Source organism: Dromiciops gliroides, chromosome 4, assembly GCF_019393635.1.
Source record: "Dromiciops gliroides isolate mDroGli1 chromosome 4, mDroGli1.pri, whole genome shotgun sequence".
Lineage (NCBI taxonomy): Eukaryota > Metazoa > Chordata > Mammalia > Microbiotheria > Microbiotheriidae > Dromiciops > Dromiciops gliroides.
The window spans coordinates 137,707,518-137,732,763 of NC_057864.1; the positions used below are offsets into that span (position 1 = coordinate 137,707,518).

The 25,246-nt window shown below is 36.1% G+C and overlaps 1 protein-coding gene across 6 annotated transcripts in view; it reads left to right on the top strand.

Annotated features, from left to right (window-relative positions):
- Positions 1-25,246, top strand: part of RGS7 (regulator of G protein signaling 7) — a 667,489-nt gene that overhangs the window by 522,904 nt on the left and 119,339 nt on the right. For all 6 annotated transcript variants that reach the window (XM_044002222.1, XM_044002224.1, XM_044002218.1 and 3 more), the window contains exons 7-9: positions 19,368-19,432; positions 20,598-20,674; positions 20,783-20,864. In XM_044002222.1, coding sequence (XP_043858157.1) covers positions 19,368-19,432; positions 20,598-20,674; positions 20,783-20,864 — 224 coding nt within the window. The remainder of the gene's footprint in view (positions 1-19,367; positions 19,433-20,597; positions 20,675-20,782; positions 20,865-25,246) is intronic.

The window sequence follows — 25,246 nt, forward strand, 5'->3', positions numbered from 1 at the left end:
AACATGAGGCACATAATTTGTTTTTAGACATTACAAAGTACTAGGGTCTGTTTATCATTTTTCCCCTAATTGTTGTGAAAGATACAAACTGTCATTTTCTTATAATTTTATGGTGTGATATTTTATGCCAAAATATATTTTAATATAGCATTTGAAAAATATAAAATCATTGAAGTTAGTTGTTCCAGATCAAAAAAAAATAAACATCTCAACATATAATTCCAAGAATGAAGCAGAAAGATAGAGATTTCTGGAAGAAGAGAATTATCAAAGGAGCTTTAGAATATTTTTTTTCTGAAAAACCTTAAATAGTTTGTAGATATGCCTCACTTGAAAACTCTCAACATAAAAATTCTAAATTTGTCCAAAAAACTTTGCTTTGATTAGCCAACTACCCTCCAGAGATTTTATAGTATAGTATGTTTAGAAGAAGTACTAAAACAGCATCCTTTTGATGACAAGGAAAGTGAAAAAGAACCTCAAATAACTCCTACTCTAACAGCAATATATTCAGAGATGTAGAATCAAAATTCTAGTGTCAGTTTTTATTTCAGTGTACCTATTGCTCTCTTCTTTTATCTAACAACTCACCAAAGCAGTAGAGATTGAGAGTTCAGATGAAGAGTATCATCATCATGTTTTTAATCCAGTTTCCAAAAATATAAATTATACTTTCAATTCAATATTCAACTTGCTGCCTCCACGTCTCTTTTTCTCACTTTTGTTCTATACTCTCTTCATTGTCAAATCCACTGGACATTTCCCAGTCCTCATCCTTTTTTACCTCTTTCCAACATTTGACACTATTTACCACCTTTTCCTGGGTACCTTTGGCTATTTGGGTTTTCATGTCCTTTATCTCTTGATTCTTATCCTACTCATTAAACAGTTCCTTCTCAATCTTAATTGCCGGAACTTTATCAACATCACACCCACTAAATGGGTAGTATTTCCCAAGGTGCCATCTTCTCCCACTATTCTTTCTTACTTGTTGATATAACCAGCTCCCTCAAGAGCAACTCTCATCTCTATGCTTATGATGCCCAGATAGGCTTATCTAGCCCTGACCTCCCTCCGGAGCTCCAGTCCAGCATCATCTGCTACCTATTGAACATTTCAAACTAGCTATCACATAGTTTTTTCATATTCAGCGTGTTTAAAGTAGAACTTATTATCTTTCCCTGCAAATGTCCCCCCCTTCAGACTTTTCTATTACTCTTGAAGGCATCATCATCCTTATAGTCAATTGTACTGGCAAACTTGATGTCACCTTAGACTCCTCTCTCTTATTCACCCCATATATGCAGACCATTACCTAATATTATATCTTTCTCTACAGTGTCTCTCACATACATTCCTTTCTTTGCCCTGACATAGCCGCCACTATCAATTAGTCCTTTATCACTTCTTTCCTAGACTGTTATACTAACCTCCAAATTGGACTTCCTGTCTTAGGGCTCACCTTGCTCCAATCAATGCTCCAGTGAAATGCCAAAGTGATTTTTCTAAAGCACAGCTCTATCCATGTTATTTCCATATTCAATAAACTTCAAAGGCTGCTTATGGGATCAACTATGAATATAAATTCTTTGGCTTGACATTTAAATTCCTTCAAAACCTGGCATCTTCCTGTCTTTCTAGTCTCATAATTCCACATAATATAGGGTCTAGCCTTCCTGACATTTCTGTTTCTCACAAACTAACATCTGTCCCCTGTCTCTCTGCCTTTGAACTGGCTTTCCCTTGTGCTTGGAATGTTCTTGTTCCTAACTCCCACATCTTACAATATCTTTCTTCTTTTTTTTTAGTCTTCTTTTAAAATTCATTTTAAGCTCCATTTACTCCAGGAGTCCTTTCTGAGCCCCACTTCTATATACCCGTTTGTGTATATATTTTCTATATATTTTCTCCCCATTTAAGCTCCTTGAAGGACAGGACTGCTTTATTTTTATCTTTTTATTCCCAGGATCTAGCACAGTGCCTGTTGCATAGTAAGCCTTTAATCAATGCTAACTTATTTTAATTAGTTAATTAAACATTAATTAATTGCTTTCTATGTGCCAGGCACTGTTCTAGGTCCTGGAAATAAAGAAACAAAAATAAAACAGTGCCTACCCTCAAGAAGCTCACACTCTACTGGTGGAAGAGGGAGATATATTTATTTTGATAAGTAAAACACAAAGTATATGCACAGTGAATCTAAAGTAATTTCAGAATGGGGAGAACACTTAACAGCTAAGAGGATCATGAGAGGTATGATATAGGACATGGCATTTGAGCTGAACTATGAAAGGAACTAGAGATTCTAAGAAATGTTGATATGGAAGGAGAAAATTTCAGGCTTGGAGGATATCCTGTGCCAAGGGTTAGAGGTAGAAAATAAAATGTAACATAGAGGGAACATGAAATAACTTAGTTTGGCTGTAACTAATAGCTTATGGGGCCCAAAGGGCGATAAAGCTGTGCATACCCTTTGACCCAGAAATACCACTTTGGGGTCTTTTTCCCAAAGAGATCATGGAAAGGGGAGAGGGACCCACATGTAGAAAAATATTTATAGCTGCTCTTTACATGGTGGCAAGGAATTGGAAGTTGAGGGGGTGCCCATCAAAAGGGGAATGGCTGGACAAGTTGTGGTATATGAATACAATGGAATACTATTGTGCTGTAAGAAATGATGAGTAGGAGGAGTTCAGAGAAACCTGGAGGGTCTTACGTGAGCTGATGATGAGTGAGATGAGCAGAACCAGAAGAACATTGTATACAGTATCATCAACATTGAGTGTTGATCTACTGTGATGGACTATATTCTTCTCACCAATGCAATGGTACAGAAGAGTTCCAGGGAACTCATGATAGAAGAGGATCTACAAATCCAAGAAAAAATAAAAAGAACTGCAGAGTATAGATGCTGAATGAACCATACTATTTCTTTTGGTTTTGGTGCTGTTGTTTTTTTTTTCTATTTTGAGGTTTTTCATCATTGCTCTGATTTTTTCTCTTATATCATGACTAATGCAGAAATAAGATTAATGTTATTATGTGTATATATATGTTTATATATATGTGCATATAAACTATATCAGATTACCTGCTGTCTAGGGGAGGGGGGAGGGAGGGGAGGGAGGGAGAAAAATCTGAAATTGTAAAGCTTGTAGAAACAAAAGTTGAGAACTATCTTTACATATAACGGAAAAAAATAAAATACTTTATTAATTTAAAAAAAAAGAAAAAAAAGAAAATGAATCAAGTTGACAACAGAAAAAAAAAAACTAATAGCTTATGGGGAGTAATGCAAAACTGATCTAGAAAGACATGGTTGGAACCAGATAGAGAAGGACTTTAAATGCCCAACAGAGGAGTATGTATTTTATCTTACAGGCAATAGGGAACTATAAACATTTCCTGAGCAGATGAAGTAACATTTAGTATTCATTTGAAAATTATTCTCCACCAGAATGTAATGTGGGCTTCATTTTCTTCCTTCTCCTATCTTTCCATTTTAGTTTCTATTCTAATGGGCATATGGGGGTTAAGAGTAACAATATTATTCTACATAATTTTGTTAAAGAAATAGATTAAAAAGGTTTGGGGGGCAGCTAAGTGGCACAGTGGATAAAGCACTGGCCCTGGATTCAGGAGGACCTGAGTTCAAATCTGACCTCAGACACTTCACACGTACTAGCTGTATGACCCTGGGCAAGTCACTTAACTCCCATTGCCCCGTCCCCCAAAAAGAGGGTTGTTGTTGTTGTTGTTGTTGTTTTTTAATTTTGTCTGGCTTTTGTTTTGTGTCTAGCTCTATGATTTCATAAGTATAGGGAATCTGAAGGCAATGGACATGTATTATAATTAAAATATATATTATTTATTAAGTTATACTTATATCTAAATAATTTTAATCATCGAAATACACTTTGAAATAGAAATAAGATCTAGCACTTCCATAATACAGTAGAATACTGCAGTCATTGCTGCGTCTCAGCGAACTTGCTAGCTTTTTGCATAGAATTATGTTTGTTGCAACAAATATCCATTTACTTGCTATTACCCCAAAGAAATACTGAGACATGAAAACATTGTAAAAGACAGAGAAAGCCGTGTTTGTAAAAAATGAAATTAATCCTAGAAATTAATTAAATGATTCTATTCTGTTACCCCAGAAGTTTAAGTAGTTGATTTGGTTGAAATGTGACTTGGAAGTTTATGTTATTTGTAAAGGCATCAAATAAGAACCTAGGGCAGGGTAACTAGGGCTTTAATCCCAGAACACCAAAACAAAGAGGATTTTATCAACACATTCTTTCAAAAGTGTGATCTAAAGGAATGATTTTGGAAACTTTGTTAGCAAAACTAATCAGCTAAAAGAGAACACTGCTAGATATTCAACTTCCATATAGTCTCCACCTCCCCTCCCCAGTTCTTCCTTCTTCAACCCTGCCCAAAGCTTCACCAGAAGGTTAGTCTCCCGATCAGCCTCAATCTTCACGTTTCCACCTGTGGTGGGTTTCTGTCATTTTCTCCTAGACAAGGGAATGCCGTCCTGAGGTTGCTGTCTCCCCAAACTGAATTTGTCTTAAGGAGTTGCCTCAAAGGCATGTTATGTGTTGTTCAGTTCAGGTGCAGAGTATGAAGCTTGTTGTTGGAACTAAAATTGCTAGTTACAGCTCTGGATAGAATCATGCTATATAGGTTGAAGAATATGTAGTTGCAATTTTTGCACTTGAATATAACAGCTTAAGAAGATGAAATAGAAAGACTTTTGTAAGAAATATCTGTCACAATTTGCCTCTTAATTTCTTGCCCCATGATACTGAGCTCCTGAGAATTTCAATGGAATTTTGCCCTTTCTGCTTCTTTCTTTTCTTTCTGATTTAAGTGTTCCTTTGGTTATGAAAGACTGACATAGTTTATGCATCTCTCTTCTACATCAACAAAAGTAGAGCCAAGCAAACAGCTAGGATTTATTTTTTTTCTCCTTCAAAGAGCACAAACACTGCCTCTTTTGGTATCCTCAGGAAATGGCTCTCCTGAAGTGCAAGAATTTCAATGCAGGAGTTTGAAAGTTTTCACAATCAGTGGCAGGTCACTAATCCAGTTTCCTTGCTTAAACCACTTTTATTAATTTATCTATTTGTCCAACTGTTTATCTGTTTTTTAGCTGATTTGCTTATTCACCTATTTCTCTCTCTCTCTGTCTCTCTCTTTCTGTCTCTGTCCTGTCTCTGTTCTGTCTCTGTCTCTTTGTGTTTGTCTGTCTGTCTCTCTGTTTTGGAGATTTGGCCAGTAGTTGCCTTCAACTCTGGGGTTACAGTTTATATTATCTTACCTGTGTATCTACTAGTAATGCTATCTATAAGTGCATTGGATATAGATGGAATGTTTAATTAAAGCTGAATGAATGAACAAGGAAAATACACAAACCAGTGGTTTGATTTTTTTCAGAAAATATATTTGTTTTCACTATATGCGAGTTATTGGTTTAGATACTATGTAGATAACAATGATGACTAGCAGGATATCCTTGTCATTCCCTCATTTCTTTATCCATTGCCTACCACATTCCAGGCACTGTGCTAAGCTCAGTGGATATAAATGCAGGAACAAAAATAGTTTGTGTCCTCAAAAAGCACTTGCTCTTCTAGGAGAAATAAGACACATACACGGGCACATGGATACACACAGACTACATATATATATATATATATATATATATATATATATATATATATATATATATATATATATATATATATATATATACACACATACTGACCACACACACATATAACATTGGCTATACATACATGTATATATACATATCAGCTACACATACAAATATATACATGCATATGTGCATTCATATATACACAAATACCTGTGTGTATACACAGACACTAATCATACACATACATGTATGTATGTGGCATATACATGTATGTATATATACACATGTGCATCTATATGCTATACACATACTCACAATGGTGACATAGACACTGGCTCTTACACACATATGTGTGCATATAGACACTGATGTCATACAAACATATACATATAATACACACTGACTACACACACACACACACACCCTTAAAAAATGTGAAAGTATGTAGAAGAGATACAAAAGGATATGGCTATTTCGGTGGGACAAAGAAGGAATCACAGAGGAGGTGGCCTTTAAGAGAGACTTTCAGAAAAGAGTCATCATTAGACCAAGAAAGGAAGCTGGGAGAATGGAAAGTTGTCCTGAAAGCCTGGCAGATATGTTCAAGTCCCTTCTCACATACATACTGACTATGTGACTCTGAGCAAGCCACATGCGCCACAGGGTCTCAGACAACTCTAAAACAATCCTACACAGCCCTGCATTGCAGAGAAACTTTCTTCTAGCAAAAGTGCCCTGTACCAGGGCAATTACAGGTCCAGGCCTTTTTCTACATAATCAAAATGTTAGCCAAAAGCAAAAAGGTAAGAGTGTAAAATGTTGCTAGGAAACAACAAATAGACCAATTTTGTCTGAAAACTGATGAAATAAAGAGAAATATGAATTCAGATATTATTATTCTTATACTTGGAAAATCAGAATGAAACCTTATTTTCTGACAGTTCAATGAATAAGGGGATAGTACAATTACTTTACCTTATGTGAAACAGTGGATAGAGTACTGAATTTCAGGAAGTCGAGGGTCAGGAAGACCTGAATTTAAATCCCACTGCAGACACTTCCTTATTTCTCTGGGTGAGTCACTTCTCTCAGTTTCAGTTTCCTGGCCTGTAAGATAGAAATGATAATATCACCTATCTTTTGGGGATGTTGTGAAGATTAATTATGATGGTGTATATGCCAAAATATATGCCCAGGTAAATACAACATCCTTGTTTTCACATGAAAATTGGTTTTATTCCTCTACTCTGGGCTAGTTTATTCATAGTTCATCCCTGTTAGTATGTCTTCATGGGTCACTTGCCGATGTTGATAAATAATTCATAATAATAGCTTTTCTAAAGCACTTTCTCAGAATTGCTCAATAAGGTACATCATTCAAGTATTGTTATCCCTGTTTGTAGATGAGGAAATTGACCCTGAAATAATAGAAATTCATGTTACAACAACTAGCATCTGAGTTGGAATTTGAACCCCTCTCCTGACTCCGAGACTACTGTAAGGTCTAAAATTCTAGCTGTGTTGTCTAAAATCTAATGAGTGGTCACCTTAAATTAGAAGCTTTAGCAAGAGTTTAGCCTTTTAAGTATTTATTAAACTGTATTAGAAGTTAGTGAAAGAGAGAGAGAGAGAGAGAGAGAGAGAGAGGTAAAACAGCCTTCGTCTAGCTATTTTTTTTATTTTAGTGAGGCAATTGGGGTTAAGTTACTTGCCCAGGTCACACAGCTAGTAAGTATTAAGTTGTCTGAGACCGGATTTGAACTCAGGTCCTCCTGACTCCAGGGCAGGTGGTCTATCCACTGTGCCATCTAGCTGCCCCTCATCTATCTATTTTTAAGAGCTAGCCTCAGAGCTCCTGCCAAGCCCAAGTTCAGACCTGAAAAGACCTAGCTCCTAAACGGCTTTTCCCAGAAACCTCCTGTGAAACAGGAAACAAGGCCATCCATACACACAGTTCCAAGCTAATTGGCTGGTAGCTCTGATTGACAGGACTCACAGGCAGCAGACATCACTTCCTGATGTCAATCTGACCTTCAAAACCCCAGAAAAGGTCACTTCCAGATGCTAAGTCACATGCGTTCTTATCATGGCAGAACTTCCCTGCAATGTCTTTCTCAGCCAGTTGGTAGCACTCTAATTCTCACACTGCCGTAATTCTCACAAGTCATGCTACTTCTTAAAAGTAAAGAAAGAACTTCCTTATTTGAGGGGAAGTGGCTAAAAGTTACTCTAAAAGAGGGAAACAGAGAAGGAGTGTTAATTCTCAGAATATAGATAAGCAAGTTAAAACATTGCTATGTATCTAAGCACAATATATTTTCCCTTATGGGAACAACAGAAAATTCCATTGTCCTATTCAACCATGTTTTTTGTTTTTATGCAAATTATGGGAAATAAAATACATTAAGAAAGAAAGGTAACTATATGACTTCTGTGTAGTCATGGTACCACTTCTTTGAACACTCAAAATTATGTTTCTCTTTCAGACTTTTGATTGAAGACAATGGGTACACATCATTTAGTCCATTACTTATTATGGAGGATGATGGTTGCTTTTGATCTAAATATAAAAGAAATAAGGCACAAGGTTTGCTTCTTTCAAGACTAAAGACATAAATATGTTCAATTTTATTCTATTATACACAGAACTCAATGTGAGTACCAGAGGATAAATATCCCAAGGCACAGTCAGAGAAAAAAACATCCAAATTTTTTCCCCAAAATCAAAGGCATTTACAGAGTTGAATAGCATGAACAATAGTAACAAAAACATTCCTCCCATAAACTTGAAACATACTTTCCCATAACTATACACAACATCAATGAGGAGAGTGGGCACACACTTAGAGAACACTAATAGGGAGGCACAGACATAGGGAACTAATGTGACCCAGACAAATCACCCCATGGCACTGCAGAACCTGATATCCTTTTTCTTTTTGAGGTGTCCTCATGCTGCTACCCCTAAGCTGGACAGGTCACTCATCTCGTTTGCATGGGCTTTTTTCTCTCTCCCTATTTTTCTCTGTAGCTTGAATCCCAATGGCCAAGGCTGCTTGGACCTACAGAGCTCACATTCCTTAAAGTTGTCAACTCACTACTTTGAGATTGCTTTAAAGACTCATCAGGAGTGTAGCTGATCAAAATCAACAGATAGTGCCCCTCTAATTCCATAAGGAATAACAGAATTTAGACACTTCTTTGTTTCTCAAGACCTAAATATATGATTTTATCTTTTACCTACCTCTTACTTTCTGTAATTTAATCAGCTCAATTCAGGTGGGAAATCATCAACTAGTCAAACTCATGAGGACCTTTGCAAATTTAACCAATAATAAGCTAAGAAATGCTAGGAAAAGCCATCCACAGTCAGAACCTCAACATCTTTTCACATGCTCTTTTTTTTAAAAATATTTATTTAAAATAATAAGACACATTTTTATTTAAAGTTTTGAATTCCAAATTCTTTCCTTTCCTCCCCACTTCCCTGAAGCAGTAAACAATCAGACATAGGTTATACATGAAAGATTTTATGTAAAACATAACCATATTAGTTATTTTGTATAAGAAAACTTGAATAAAAAGTGAAAGAAAGTGAAAAATAGCATGCTTCAGTCTGTGTTCAATCTTTCTTTGAAGGTGGATAGTATGTTTTATCAGTAGTCCTTTGGGATAGTCTTGGGTCATCGTATTGTTGAGAATAGTTAAGTCATTCACAGGTCTTCATTGAACAGTAATATTTTATTGAATATTTATTGAACAATAATATTTTATTGTCACTGTTCACAATGTTTTCCTGCTTCTACTGAATTCACTATACATCAGTTCATATAAGTCTTTCTGGGTCTTTCTGAAATTTCCGTTTGTCATTTCTTATAGCACAATAATATTCCATCATAATCATATGCCACAATTTGTATAGCCATACCCCAATTGATGGGGATTCCTTTGATTTCCAATTCTTAGCCACCACAAAAAGAGCTGGTATAAATATTTGTGTACAAATAAGGTGATTTTCTCTTTGGAAGGATGTGTTTGGGATATAAACCTAGCAGTCACACTCTCTTCTTAACTCTGAAATCTGGCTTCTTCAACACTCAAAAGAAATTGCTTTACACAAAGTTACCTATGATGTCCAGTCACCATATTAAATAGCCTCTTCTCCATACTTAACCTTCTTGGTCTCTGTTGCTTTTGGTACCTCTGACTCCCCTCTCCTCCTAGATGCTCTCTCCTTACTAGGTTTTCTCCATTCTGGTTCTTCTCCTACCCATTTAATAGCTCCTTCTCTGTAACTCTGAGTTTACCCTAAGGTTCTATCCTGGACCTTATTTTCCTTATATACATTCTCTCTTTGTGATTTCATCAGATCTTATGGATTCAATTGTAATTTCCATGCAGATGAGTCACAGATCTATTTACATATCTGTCTATCTACCTAATCTGTCTGTCTACCTATTTATCCATCCATCTACTTAGATATTTTTGGTTTTGCTCAGTCATTCAGTCATGTCTGATTCTTCATGACCCTGTAGACCAACTGTCCATGGAGTTCTCTTGGCAAAGATACTGGAGTAGTTTTCAATTTCCTTCTCCAGTTTTATACAGGCATAGGTTAAGTTAGTTGTCCAAAGTCAGACAGCTAGTAAGTGTCTGAGGTCATATTTGAATTTTAGTCTTTCCACTACAACATTTAGCTACTCTTATCCAGATATAGATATAAATTATATCTAACATATATAGATATAATTTATATCTATATTTAACCCTAGTCTCTCTTCTATGCTCTAAGCCTGCATCTCCAATTGCCTATTATGCATTTATTTCCCCTACCTCAACTTCTTTTCATCGGTCATGTCATTTTTTAATTATTAGGCATTTATTTTATCTTCCTTCCACCCTGCCAGCCCCCTAAACTAAGTAAGATGCTTATCCCAGATGTTCAGAATGGCTGGAAAATTTCAGAAGCCACCTACTACAACCCCTGTATAAATAAGAATCCTCTCTCTATACTATCCGCCAGAAGGGTCCTTGTAGCCATTGCTCAAGAAGCTCCAGTATTGGAGAATTCATTGCTTCTTCATGCATCCTTTTCCATTTTTAACAAATTTAATTGTCAGGAATTGTTCCCTACATGGAAAAGAAATATACCTCTGAAATTTCCATCCAAGCTCTGGATCCAATCAGAGTACTCTAATCCTCTTTTCCATAGTTTGTTGTTCAGTCATTTTTCAATTGTCGCTGACTCTTCATGACCCCATTTGGGGTTTTCTTAGCAAAGATACTAGAGTGGTTTTCCATTCCTTCTCAAGCTCATTTTACAGATGAAGAAACCAAGGCAAAAAAGGTTAAGTGACTTGCCCAGGGTGACACATCTAGTAAATGTTTGAGACCAGATTTGAAGTCAGGAAGATGAGTCATCTTCCTGACTCCAGGCTGGGTACCATTCTGCTATCTAGCTATCTTTTCCATAGGATGGCCCTTCAAATATTTTAATAGCTATCATATTCCCTGGAGTCTTCTCTCCTGCAGGCAAGGGACTCTCAGTTCCTTCAAATTATCCTTGTGTGGCTTTGCTTCTGGATCAAATGAAATAACATATGAAAAGCATTAGTCAAACCTTAAAGTGCTATGTAAATGCTAGTTACTATTATCATTACTTTAAACATTATTATTATTTGTTATTATTATTATTCTCTATATGTACAGTGTCCTTCCTAAAATATAGCACTTAGAACTGAAAATACATACTAGATATGGCTTTAAACAGGAGAGAAAGTATACAATAGAGCTTCCCTCATTTTGAACATGATAGTTCCCTTCGAGTAGACTAAAAATGCATTTACTTTTTAGCTTCTATTTTTTTCACATTAGCTATTGTCTAGTCACATCTCTATATCTTGCGTTTGCATCATTAATTTAAAAAACTTAGATGTAGGACTTTTATCTTTTGGACATTTATCCCTTTGCATGTTCATTTTATTGTATTTGGCCTATCCTTCAAACCTGTCAAGGACATTTTGGATCTTGTTTCTGTCACCCAAGTATGTCCAATATATTACTGCTTTAATATGGTCTGGTGACAATTAGATATTCTAGATCTGTGGCCCTTTGTGGGGTATGGGGAATCAGATGGGATTGTAGACAAAGCTTAAAGGTATCTTTGCAATTAACTAGTTAAAGTTATTATTCTTGAACTTGGAACATTTGAATCAAACTTGAAAAACTGATAAATTCTAGGAGACCTAAAAGAGATTTTGAGGAGGATAAAAGGGCCCGTGGACAACAGGCTGCAAAGCCACCTAATCATACCATCAGTCTTTGGCCTTAGGTTACATAGGATGTCCCATAGAATGGTCCATGTTTTCTTTATTTCCATGACACATTTGGAACATAGAGAAAATATAATTAAGTATAACACCTCTGTTCATTGACTTGACATGTTTTTTCAATGTATTTTATATTCTATACCAGGCATTCCTAACCCAGGGTCTGTGAGGAAAAATATTCATACACACACATATACATGTATGTATATATACATATATAAACAGTACAATATTATATATAAATAACATAACATGTAATGTATTCATGAGTGAATGTTCATGAAAATGAATATTTCATGTATGAAACATGTATATATAATATATATTATATTGTTACATATAATTATATTTCAATATAATTGATACCATTGCAAGCCTATATTCTTTGTTTTATGCATTTAGAATATTATTGTGAGAAGGAGTCTTGAGACTTGACCAAATTGGCAAAGGGGTCCATCCATGACGAACAAAAACACCTCAAGCACCCCTGTTCCAAACCAGTCCTATAAGCTTAATGGGATATGGAAATATGCCATTTCTCCCCTCTTGCTTATTTGTCATAGCAAGCCAAGATCTATCTCCATGTTATCAAAATAGAGTAGTAAGCATTGTTTCATTTTAGCCCTTCTAAACTTTATTTAAAGCTATGGGCTTTTCCTTAAATGCCATAGCTGATCACTGAATCACTTGTATATTTGACAAACTAAAACCTCATAATTATATCTTTATCATTTCCTAGAAAACTACTGAAAAGGGTTTGATGTGAACTTTAAACCACAATGAACCTCCTGGAAATGGAAAGAAAAAATAGTCTTTGTTTTGAATCCTGGAAATAATTTTTATGTCTTAACATTTTAAATATGTTGGAAAGGCAAAAGAAAATCAAAGTAATTATATAGTTACATGCTATCCATGTCTAGTCCTCTACATCTAATATCAAGTTGTATTTTTAATATCTAAATTCTTTATACATAAAAGATTTAAAGTTGAAGGTTACCCAAAAGGACAATGGAGGTAGGCATGAGCCATCTCAACTACATTACTAACAAAGAACTATAGTTTATAAGCGCCATCAAAAAATCATTAGGGGCAGCTAGGTGGCACAGTGGATAAAGCATCGGCCCTGGATTCAGGAGGACCTGAGTTCAAATCTGGCCTCAGACACTTGACACTTACTAGCTGTGTGACCCTGGGCAAGTTACTTAACCCTCATTGCTCTGCAAAGAAACAAAACAAAAACAAAAACAAAAAAATCATTAGAGAGAATATGATGGTGGGGTTGGTGGGTGGGGGTTATGTTTTGGCATAGTAGCAGGAGTGAGGAATAACTGGACAGCTCATGTGTTTCATTGGTATACAGGTGATGCCAAGTTATCTAGCAGAAAGCTCCCTACACATTGAGTAGAACCACTATGCAGGATTTCAGAGATTAAATTATTTAACCAGGTCACACAGCCAGTTAGAATCTGAGGCTAGATTTGAATTTAGGGCTTCCAGATTCCAAGTACAGCCCTCATCCACTGTGTCTTCAAGTTGTAATAACCAGGCCACATATTAGGTATTCTCAAGTTATTTCATTGGTTAGGTTTCTAGAATTCATCCCCAAATTTCCTGAAAGTGCTACATGTTTTCTTTATTCTCTACTTAAAATCCTACCTTCCTACCCTGCTGATGTCCCCCTGCTGATAAAGACTGGTAAATTCCTATGTACTTAGAGAAACTACTATAGTAAAATCTCCATATTGGAGAGGCAATTTGAAATCCACAGTGGTCTCACCTCACAGAAGCTGAGCTCATGCCTACTAGAGCAGCCTCTGCTTATCCCCTTCCTTATGCCATTGCCCAATCAACCAGTGGGAATAGTGTAAGCTTTTCTTATTTTATCCTTCTTTGAATGTTAAAATGTCTTGTTGTGTAAAGATCTTCCCTTTTACTTAATCCTTATCTAACTTGCAGAATAACAGTCACTTTGGAGAACCTCTAGAATGGAGCACAAAGGTGGACTTTCCTGCAGTCAGAGGCCTAGTCTAAGGAACCCCTGAACTCCTATCACTTCCTATATCATCTAAACAGTTCAGAATCAGCTTCCCTAAAGAAGCTGGATTGGAAACTGCGAAAGAAGCTTTATATATCTGGATAAAATCATCAAGTAGAGACTGATGAGGGATTAGAGACAGACAAGGACTGATATGCGGAGAATCTGAAAATAGCATTTTGGGAGCCAGGTGTTGGAAACTTGATTAAAGGCAGTACTCCAGGCAGGGAAGCAAAAATTATCCAAGTAAATGTTTACAAAGCTGCAGTTTGTCTTTTACGAAGCTGCAGCTTCAAGGGGCCTGCACATGTACAAACACTCTCTGTAGCCAAAGGGTTAGAAAACTGTCCTCACAAAACATGTCTTGGCACTGCAGCTACCATAGACCCTAGAGCAGAGAAGCCTTTGACTGAGGTTCTTCAAGAATGAGCGATCACTAGGAAAACTATAAAGAACCATTTCCCCTCCTTTGTTTTGTTTTTAATATTGGCTAGTCAAGAGGCTCTACACTGGGATTAAGAGAAAATTGTAAGGTAGGAACATGGAGTTATGGATTTAAAACCAAGTCAAACTGTTAGGATTTGTAAGACTGCATAGACAGGTGATTTGTAGTCTCTTTCACTTTGACCTTTATGCATGAAATACTGTCAGGGAAAAATAGAATAAACAGAGTTGTCAGATATTTATTCCATTTCTAGTCTGTTTTCTCCATTATATCAGATAGACTTTGTTTGTGGTAATTGCACCAAAATGAAAAGTATTGAAGGATGATATAAGGTCAGAACTTGACCACATTATGCCAATAACAAATCCAACAGGAAACAAGAGAGGAAATAGAATTAGGGACATATTTCCTACAGAGTCATTTTCATACAGTTATCAATTTGATTCAACCAACATTTATTGAACACTCAGCACAGTGTATGCAAGCAAAGCACTACTTGAGGGGACTATGGATATAAAGACACATAATGGGCTTTGCCCTGAAGGAGTTTACTGTCTAATTGACAGGTCCTGTTTAAACAGAGAGAAGTAAATACAAGACAATAAGAGGACACAGAAAGCACTTAAAATTGGAGAGATAAGATGAGATTTTGTGGAAGAGGCCACAGATGGAATGATCTAGGAAGAAAGATTAAAATTCCAAGGAATTCTGTTGAGGAAAGATAGGATTAATCCCAGGCTTTTGATCTAACCTGTATGAATTCACAGAGACAAAATATTGTGTTTGGGAAACATCAGATAGACCACTTTGGTCAGAACATAGAACACATCAGAAAGAGTAATATTAAAAAGGTCTGGGAAGGTAGATTAGAGCCAGATTACAGATTTTAAATTATCATATAGATAATAGGGGGCACCAGTGGTTGTTTGTTTTGTTATTTTTTTTTTTTAGCAGGCAAGAGTATCTTGACAGCTATGGGGCAGATGGATAAAATAACCGACATTAACATAGACTATTGCAATTTCCAAGTGAAGTTTAACTGATATAAATCAATGACTGGAACAAAAGGAAGAAAAAATCTAAACACCAGAAAATACCTGATTTCCTTGCCAATAGAAAAGAGTAAAAGCAATGGCAATACCGTTTTAAAATAGAATATGTTGGGAATCCTCATTATGTAGAAAGATGACAGATTATAAGAGGTAACAGAAGTCTTTGAATAATAAGAAGCAATAGAAAAAAGTTTACATGAAGTTGGTCTGGTGACCAATTAAACCATATTATTCTTAGGGCATTTAAGTATGAAAATGGGAGAACAATAAAATTGACAAGTGAAACTATAACAATTTAGTCTCTTCATCAGTTACTGTAGAGTAACCATATTTGTGCCCTAATGTCACTGTTGTCAATTTGCTACATGAAAAAGTAGAAATGGTACCAAAGAAAACAAGTATGGCAAGAGCTACTGGACAAATTACACACTGACAAATTATATACAAATTATACACAAAGGAAAGATGTGCTAAATGTGACAGGTGTAGTGAGAGATCAATTCTTATGATAGCTCAAGAGAGAAAGATGCTAAAAGCTTGGGAAAAATCAAGGACATTTTTACTATTAAATAAGGTGATTAAAATATTAATAAATACCAACAAATATACCTACTTTTTCTTTCTACAAAGTTTTTTGTAAGAATAATCTTAATGGCATCTGTATTTGATATAGACATGAATGGGAAAAAGTAAATGAAATTCTCCAGCAAATGTATCTTTAGAGCAACACAAGATCTTTATAGTAACACAAGGGTTGGAACATGCAGACAATACAATATCCTGTTGAACTTCTTGGGGTTTTTTGTTTTTAATTTTCAATTAATATAGCAAAATACTGACTTAAAGTATATCCTCCAATGATGTGTTACCCATAAATATGTTAAAATCATCCAAGATTCCTTTAAATATGTAACATTGATCATTTTCTTCTGAAAAATGTTTAAATGATTTTGCCAGCTACATGGCATGCTAGACCTAAGCTGTATGACCCTGAGCAAATCTCTCAACCTCTGCCTGCCTCAGTTTCCTTCTCTTTAAAATAGGATAGCAATAACCTACTTCATCACATTATTATGAAGATAAATTGAGATATTTGTAAAGGGCTTTACAAATCTTCAAACACTATATAAATGTTAGCTGCTATTATTCTTAAGTCTCATTCAATCCAGGAATTAAATGGGAAGATGTGTGCTTGCCAAGGGTGTTGTCACTGTCATGTAAAATGTCCACTGCTTAGTTGAAATGAAAGAGAATCACTAAAGTTGATGAGACCCCAAATATACACTTTACCTGCATATATTTGACAAAGTCATTATAGAATAAGAAAACTACTTTAAAGAACTCTAGGGGTAGTGATGTTATCATGGGAAACATCTGCAGCAGAATGAGTGCTTGAGAGAGTTGAGGGAAGAAAAGACACTCTCTGCTTCTAACACCACTGAAGAAGCCCAATGCTTTTGGCAGTACTTCTACAGACCCTTCTTTCCCCTGACGCCAATAACCCCAGCACTGCTCTTAAATGGCTGGTTAAATCATATGCTAAGGATCCTTTGATTCATCAGTATAATGTTTCTGTACAGCAAACTTTTATTATGTCTCCTTCACAGTTCCACTGTGCTCTATTATCTCAGTATCATATACCATCTGTCATTTCAACATCACCTACAGAAATCTGACTGTGGAAGAGTTCAAAATGGTCTTTATCCCCATCTATCCTCATGTACAGAGTTGTCCAAACAGAATTCAGATGAAATGAGGAAAGCCAGAGCTATATTACTTAAGCTGGTGGCAATAAACCCTGCTAACTGGTGAACTCGCATTGGCTCAAAATGTATTATCATCCTAAATGAATATTGAAGCATTCAAAGATGACTATTAAAATTTTAAAATGCAGAAATAAAGGAGGGAAACAGTGCCCTGTGCTTAGTAAAGTAAATAATTTTATGAAAAAACACCACTTGTAGCTAGGTGGCACAGTGGATGGAACACCAGCCCTGGATTTAGGAGGACCTGAGTTCAAATCCAGCCTTGGACACTTGATACTAGCTGCGTGACCCTGGGCAAGTCACTTAAGCCTCATTGCCCCACAAAAAAAAAAAAAAAGAAGAAAAAAAGAAAAAACACCACTTGTTACAAATTTGAAGAAGAAAAAATAAATAGGAACTGGTTATTACGAAATTCCTTAATGGAGGTCCTGTTTTTAGTCCTGTTGTGAAGGCTAGTTATTTAGTTAGTCACTTAAGGAAGTGCTTTTCCTGAGATCTGCTATTCTAAAAAAGAAATGATCAGGGATACTGGGTCTGTTGGAGAAATTTAAAATCTTGTAATTTAAGCTCTCTCTTATAGAAAACTTGTTGTTTGTCCTTCATTCTCAAAAAGGACCAGGACGTCAGAAGGTGATATGATTTGCAGTGAATTGGATTTAAGTGAGGTAGGGCTGTTCAAAGTCACCAGCCTCACTCTCTCCACCAGAGCCATCTGGATCCAGTGGCAAGATATAGATCAGGACAACTGGAGATGGCCCCGGATGTTTGAGACAATCGGAGTTAAGTCACACAGCTACTGTCAAGTGTCTGAGGTCACATTTGAACTCAGGTCCTCCTGACTCCAGGGCCAGTGCTCTATCCACTGTGCCACCTAGAGGCTCCTTATAGAAAAGCATCAGGGAAGACAGTATCCAAAAAAGAAACTTCAATTTAAGCAGGATGTTTTTAAATGAGAATTGAATACAAACATTTAGAAATTAAAAACTATTAGCTATGTGTTACATACATACAAAATGAGTATTCATAAATGTATACAATGTGTATATACATATGTGCACATAGGAATAGGGTCTGGATCTGTGATTTCATTGATATAGGAGAAGAAATGTGCTCTACCAATGCAGGTTGGCACCTCCTCTGTAAGTTCGTCTTCTGGAGTATCTTAGGGACGTTAAGTGACTTGCCCAGGGTCATAATGGTATTGTGCTTCTGAGGCTGTTTTGATTTTGAGGCTAGATCTCTAACTAAGTCAACTTTCCTCTCTGTATACATATGTGCCTTAGCAAATGTGTCAGTTCTGTTGTAAATTTTCAGTATTCTACAGATGTTTGTTGAATTAATTGACAAAGACTATCATTTTGTCTGACCTCTGGTAAATAAATATCATGGTATTTGTTATTTTGAATGTAGGCCCCTTGAGGTCAGGTGCTGTTTTGTTTTTGTCTTTTTCCCCCTACTATCTGACACAGTGCCTGACATATGCAAATAGTAAACAAATAAAATAACCAAATGGAATAACAAATATAAACAATAACAAATGAATAAATGAACACATAAACAGATAGATAAACAAATGGATCAATGAGTAAATAAATAAACAGATGGATTGATGGATGGATGAATGAATGAGCAGATAGATAAATAGATGATGCATGCATGCATGAATGAATTAATTAATTCATGAACAGATGAATGTACCAGAAACCATAAGTTGGGGAACTGAAGTGTTTTTACCAAATATTCTTTCATTTAATCCTCACAATAACCCTGTGAGATAGGTGCTAACATTATTTCCATTTTACAATTAAGGAGACTGAGGTAAACAGTGATTAAGCGACTTGCTTAGGGTCATACGGTTAGTAAGCATCTGAAGGCAGGGAACTCAGTACTTCCTGATTTCAGACACAGATCTCTACTCACTGTGTCACCAGCTACCTCTAATTGGTGGAAGGAAAAAAAAATACAGACTACATTTCTGAGAAAAGTGGATGAAGTCATTTAAACTTGATTTATAGCACCCTGGTGTTAAGAGGCAGGTAGGAAATGATTGATTCTTGTGCTTGTTTTTTCAGCTGTTTACCTCTGCAAGAGAACAATGCAAAACAAAGCCCGGCTGGAGCTAGCAGACTATGAAGCTGTAAGTAACTGATCTTGGAACTTCTCTAAAGCATCAGATAAATTAAGAGGTTAAGCAAGTGACAGTGAAGCGCAGGGACTTATCTTGCATTCTCTTCACTTTACACCTTCATGGATTGCTAGGATCAGGCAGTGTAAAGAGTTTATTGATTGTTCCTCTATCCTGCCATCTCTCACCCCTTTCCATGAGGCTGATGAGGCTCTAGAACATAAACCAAGCAACTGGGCAGGAGGTGGGGTGGATGGATGCATGGATTTAAGGGCTGCTGTGATGCATGTACTGTACTGGTATCTGAGATCAAACCACCAATTTATCCTATATACATATATATCATGTTTGTACATAATAGTTTGCATGTTGTCTCCCCCATCAGACTATAAATTTCCTTGAAGGGCAAAGACATCTTATGCTTTTCTCTATATCCCAAGTGTTTACACAATGTGTGGCACATAGTAGGTGCTTAAATAAATGTTAGTTGACTGAGATTTATTTAGGGCTAGTAGGGACCTTAAAGGGCACCTCGTCTGACCTCCTCATTTTATACTTGAAGAAACTGAGGCCTAGAGATGTTAAGTGACCTGCCCAAGCGGTAAATGGCAAAGGCAAGATTTGAACACAGGTCCTCTGACTCTAAATCCTATGTTCTTGCTAATATGCTACACTGCCAGTTTGGAGTTCAAGATTATTATAGTGGAGGAAATGGCTGCTATCAATAGAAAGATTTCAGCAAGAACCCGATTTCTTTCTTTTCAGATATTAAGCAGGTTAGAGATCATTGAAATTGAGCCAAGGAACGAGAAAGGAGTATGAGGAAACAAAGGTCAGCCTTTAATTGCGTGCCAGGATATTTGGTGTCCTGGCTTGTAATCTACTCTATAGTCAGAATTAATTTCTCATTCCTTGGTATAAAGTGGGAGCACTCCTAGCATAATTCTGAAAACAAGAGTTTTTTACATATACTGCAGGTTTTTCATTACACTTTCCAAAGTTACTTCTTTAATGACAGTAAGGCTATATAAAAAGACAGCTTATATTAAGGCTTAGAGGCATATATGCACCATTTTAGTAATAATAATACATGCGGCTTTTCAACTAACCCCAAGTGTAAGTAATCTTTAGCCAAAAAATATGATCTTAAATCTTCTTAACCATGATATGTTTTCAGGAAAGCTTGGCTAGACTACAACGAGCATTTGCCCGGAAGTGGGAATTTATTTTTATGCAAGCAGAAGCACAAGCAAAGTGAGTATTTGTGAGTCAAACTTATTTGTGCACATTGTTGAGGTTTGTCCTTTCCAAGAGTAGTATTGTAGTTAATGTTGTTTTCCTTTACCACCACGTTGTTCACAGAGTTGATAAGAAAAGAGACAAGATAGAAAGGAAGATTCTTGATAGCCAGGAACGAGCATTCTGGGATGTACACAGACCAGTGGTAAGTAAAAGGATGGAATGAAATGACAGGTGTGGAAAATGATCTGATTCTCACATTGTTCTGAGAAGTAGTTAGCAAAACATGACCATTTCCCCCCCCCCCCACGAGTAAGCCAGTGTTTGGTAACATAATATTTGATATTTTATTAAAAGAAAATAGGATCTTACTTTGTTCAGGCGTGATAGTGATTATTTTAATTCAGTCTCCACACTTTAAAATTTTAAGGGTTCCTCCTATATATTTTTATATTAAGAGAAGAATACTTCCCTTGCAGTCAAGAGAAATATGGGTTCAAATATCTTATACTAATTTGTGTGACTATGGGCAAGTCATTTAATCTTTCTTAGCCTTAGTTTTCACAACTCTATGATGGGGAAAATGATACAATACCTATCATATAAGGTTTTTGTGAGCCTCAAAGGAGATAATGGATGGTAAAGTTATTTGCAAAGCTTAAAGTAGTATGTACCAGTTTTTGTTCTCCTTTCCCTTCCTCATCCTTGACCCTGTGTTTGATTAGTTAAAGCATAAACTATCAGCTACCTTGAAACTCATTCTTCTTTGTTGTAGTACCAACAACTCTATGTTTATTTGTCAAACTCCAAACCTGGATTATTTCCACCATCCACTGTGATCCTACAGAGTAAACCAACCATGTCAATTTGCTTCATAACTAATTTATGTTATCTAATCTCAAGTGAGTTTTCATTTCTGCATGACAAGCCTTATGTATTTTTCCTAACTCTTTTCTATTGCATATCTCTGATAAGAAATAGGCCTTCTCTTTGCCAAAGCTAATCCTTCTACTTATGCTCTCGATCCTCTCTTCTGCTCTCTCATCTTTTCTGGGAGCTTGCCTCATCAATCATACCTTTTCTTTCTCTAATCTTCAATATTTGCTTATTCTCTAGCTCTTTTCTCACTACCTCTATCTCTATCTAGCTATCTAGATGAAGTGAAAGGTTTTTTTAAGGATAAGGAAAACCTTGGAATGGGCCAAGGGGTCATTTTGGCATGTGCCAAGGTTTCCCCTATCCTTAAAAAAATCTTTGCTTCACCCTGCCATTTTTCAACTTACATTTCTTCTTTCTCAAATAGCCATATTCCTTTAAAAATGATTAAACTAATTTTTTATGTTTCAGAACTTTACATTCACTTCTTAATTGCTCAATCTAGTTCCTGATTTCACCACTTGATTGAAAGTGCTTTCTCTAAGGTGTTTCCAATGCTGTCCTTTTAAAAAGTATTTTTATTCTATTTATTTATTCTATTTTTATTTTATTTATTTTTGAGTCTTTGATATTGAAATTCTCTTCCTCTCCTTATCCCTCCCCTCATCCACTGAGGAAGTAAGCTATATGATATCAATTATAGATGTGAAATTAAGTCAAAACATATTTCCATATTGGCCATGTCACAAAAAAGCAAAAAAAAAAAATAATAAGAAAATCCTAATTCAATTTGCACTCCCAGTTTGTCAGTTCTCTCTCCGGAGATGGATAGCATTTTTTTTCATGAGACCTTCAGAATTGTCTTGGTTCATTCTCTTAATCGGAGTAGCTGCCTTTCATAGTTGATTGCCCTTACAAAATTGCTGTTACTATATACAGTGTTCTCCTGGTTCTACTCACTTCAATAATCTCTGTTTCTAGTTCCCATAATCACTTAATTAATAAGCCCAGCTGCCTTTGCTCATTCATGACCCTTCTTGATTTCTCTGTAGTTTTGACATTGTCACCCACCTCCAATCCCTGGATAATTCCTCCTCTTTTAGTTTCTATGACATTGTTTTGTCTTTGTGCATCTTCTACCTCTCTGACTGCCCTTTCTCACTTACTATTGTTTGATCTTCTTCATCATCTGGTAAATATTAACATAATTAAAATTCTATTATAGGTCCTCTTCTTTTCTCCCTATAGGTATTCTTTCACTTGGGAATATCATTAACTCCATCACTGACATCCGTTAATCTAGTGACCATCTATGTACATGACTTCCAAAACCAGTCCCAATCTCTCTCCTAAATTCAATCTTATTTAGCCCCAGTTGCCTCACAAACAAATAGACAAACAAAAAAAACTTAGTAAACTTAGAGACACAGCATATAAATAGTCGATACATTAATGGGGAAAGAATTAACTGTTGGTCTTTTTTAAGGAAACCATCTGTCCTATCAGAGGTTTTATCTTTAAAATTCTACCCCAATTCCCATCTCCTCTTCCTCTCTTTAGCTGTCTCTTGATTCCCTTTTCAGTCTCTTCCCTTCAGTCTTTCCTCTTGCACCCTTTTCCTAGGAATTAGATGGCAGAGTGAATAAAGTATTGGGCCTGGAGTTGGGAAGATCTGAGATCGAATTCTGACTCAGATTCTTAGTATCTGTGTAACCCAGAGCAAGTTATTTTACTTCTGGTGGCCATAGTTTCCTCAACTGTAAAATGAGTATATTGTAAAATGTAAAATCCTCACAAGGCCATTGTTATAAAAATGAGATATTTGTATAGCACTTAGTAAAATTCCTGGCAAATAGTAGGGACTTAATAAATGCTTGCTTGCTTACTTGCTTCCTTCCTTCTTTCTTCCCTCCCTCCGTCCCTCCATTCCTCCTTTCCTTCCTTCCTTCCTCCCTTCCTAAATCCTAGTCCTTATCTTTCCTCCTACTTTTCTTTATTCTATCTCCTTCCTCTGCCTTCTTTTACTTTTTTCTCTATCTCATCAATTTCCTTCCCCTCCCAATTTTTCCTTCTTCTCTCTCTTTTTCTATCCTTTCTATTACTCTATCACCCCCATTTCTTAATTGTATACAAATGCTTCCTAATTAGTTGGCATTGGTCTAGATCTACCAGGTAAGGGACCCATTAGATTTCTAATTCTGTTGTGGAAGGAAGGAAAGAGGGAAGGAAGGAGGGAAGGAAGGAAGGAAGGAAGGAAGGAAGGAAGGAAGGAAGGAAGGAAGGAAGGAAGGAAGGAAGGAAGGAAGGAAGGAAGGAAGGAAGGAAGGAAGGAAGGAAAGAAGGAAGGAAGGAAGGAAGGAAGGAAGGAAGGAAGGAAGGAAGGAAGGAAGGAAGGAAGGAAGGAAGGAAAGAAAAGAAGGAAGAAGGAAGGGGGTATAAAGGGAGGGGCAGAGGGAGGGAGGAAAGAAGAAAGAATGAAGAAAATATCTTGAAATATCTTTTGAACTAAGCAGTGTTGTACTGTAAGAAAACATTTATAACTGGGTGACTCCCAAAATGTCAGAGCTAGAAAGGGCATTGGTAGAAAAACAGCCCATTTTCTATAACAAGGTGAAAATCTTATGTAAGTTTTGCTCAGATCATTATGGCATGATGTACTTATTAATGTAATCAGAGTACATAATATACTCGAGAGGTGAGAAAAATATCAAGGCTGATGGGAATTAGTACCTTAAGAGTGACTTCACAAATACCCTTAAGGAACAGACCAAAACTCAACATGTCCCTTTTCTTTTTCAGATTTCAATGTTTGTGAGCTATGGAGCTATTAAATTCTACGTTGAATTTGCTTCTATTTTTGAATATTTATAATGACTGAATCAGAACTTATCTGGCTGGCTTCCTTTTAAAAAATTATGTCTGGTTTATCATTCAATGTGTAAGGAAAACTGCACTGTCACAAACAAAATAAGCAGAGCTGGTTATTAAACTATAACCATTGCTAGAGTTAGCTTATAGTTCAATATGGCAAAATAATTTTCTAAGATTTTGCTTGATTTGGTCTCTATAAATCATATAACAGTGTTCCTACATGGCAATTTGATATTGGAAGACTATTTTTTTTTAAGAAGTGGACTTGGAGTTTAAAAGGCTGGCTTCAAATCCCTCCTCAGAAATCAACTAACTATGTGGGGCTGGGCAAGTCTATTTACCTCTCTACTAGGCCTCAGTTTCTTCATTCCTAAATGAGGAATTTGAATTCAATAATCTTTGAGATCCCACCAAACTCATCCTGTGATCCCACTCTATAACTCACATTTATCATGCTACCTATTAGAGGCTCACTTAGGTTAATGTTTGTCCTTTAAATGTTAATAGTCCTTGGGAGAGTTAAGCCTATACTTCATTAATTTTGTTCCACATGAGTGATGAAACCATGAAGACCTTAGTATAAATTAGTTTAATTGTTCATTATATTATTGTATCAGCCAGAATAATAAGGAGAAAAAAAAGGATATTTCTATTTGGCTTTGGAAAAAGAAGATAATTCAGATCATATCAATGTACATTCTTCCTCAAGTGGCGCCAATCAAAATGCATGTCTTATCCTCTGTAATGCATTCCATATTCTCTCATAAATCTCACCTGGGTGGTCCACCCAATGTACTAGGGACTTCATAGAGATCTCTTTCCATTGTAAATGCTGATGTA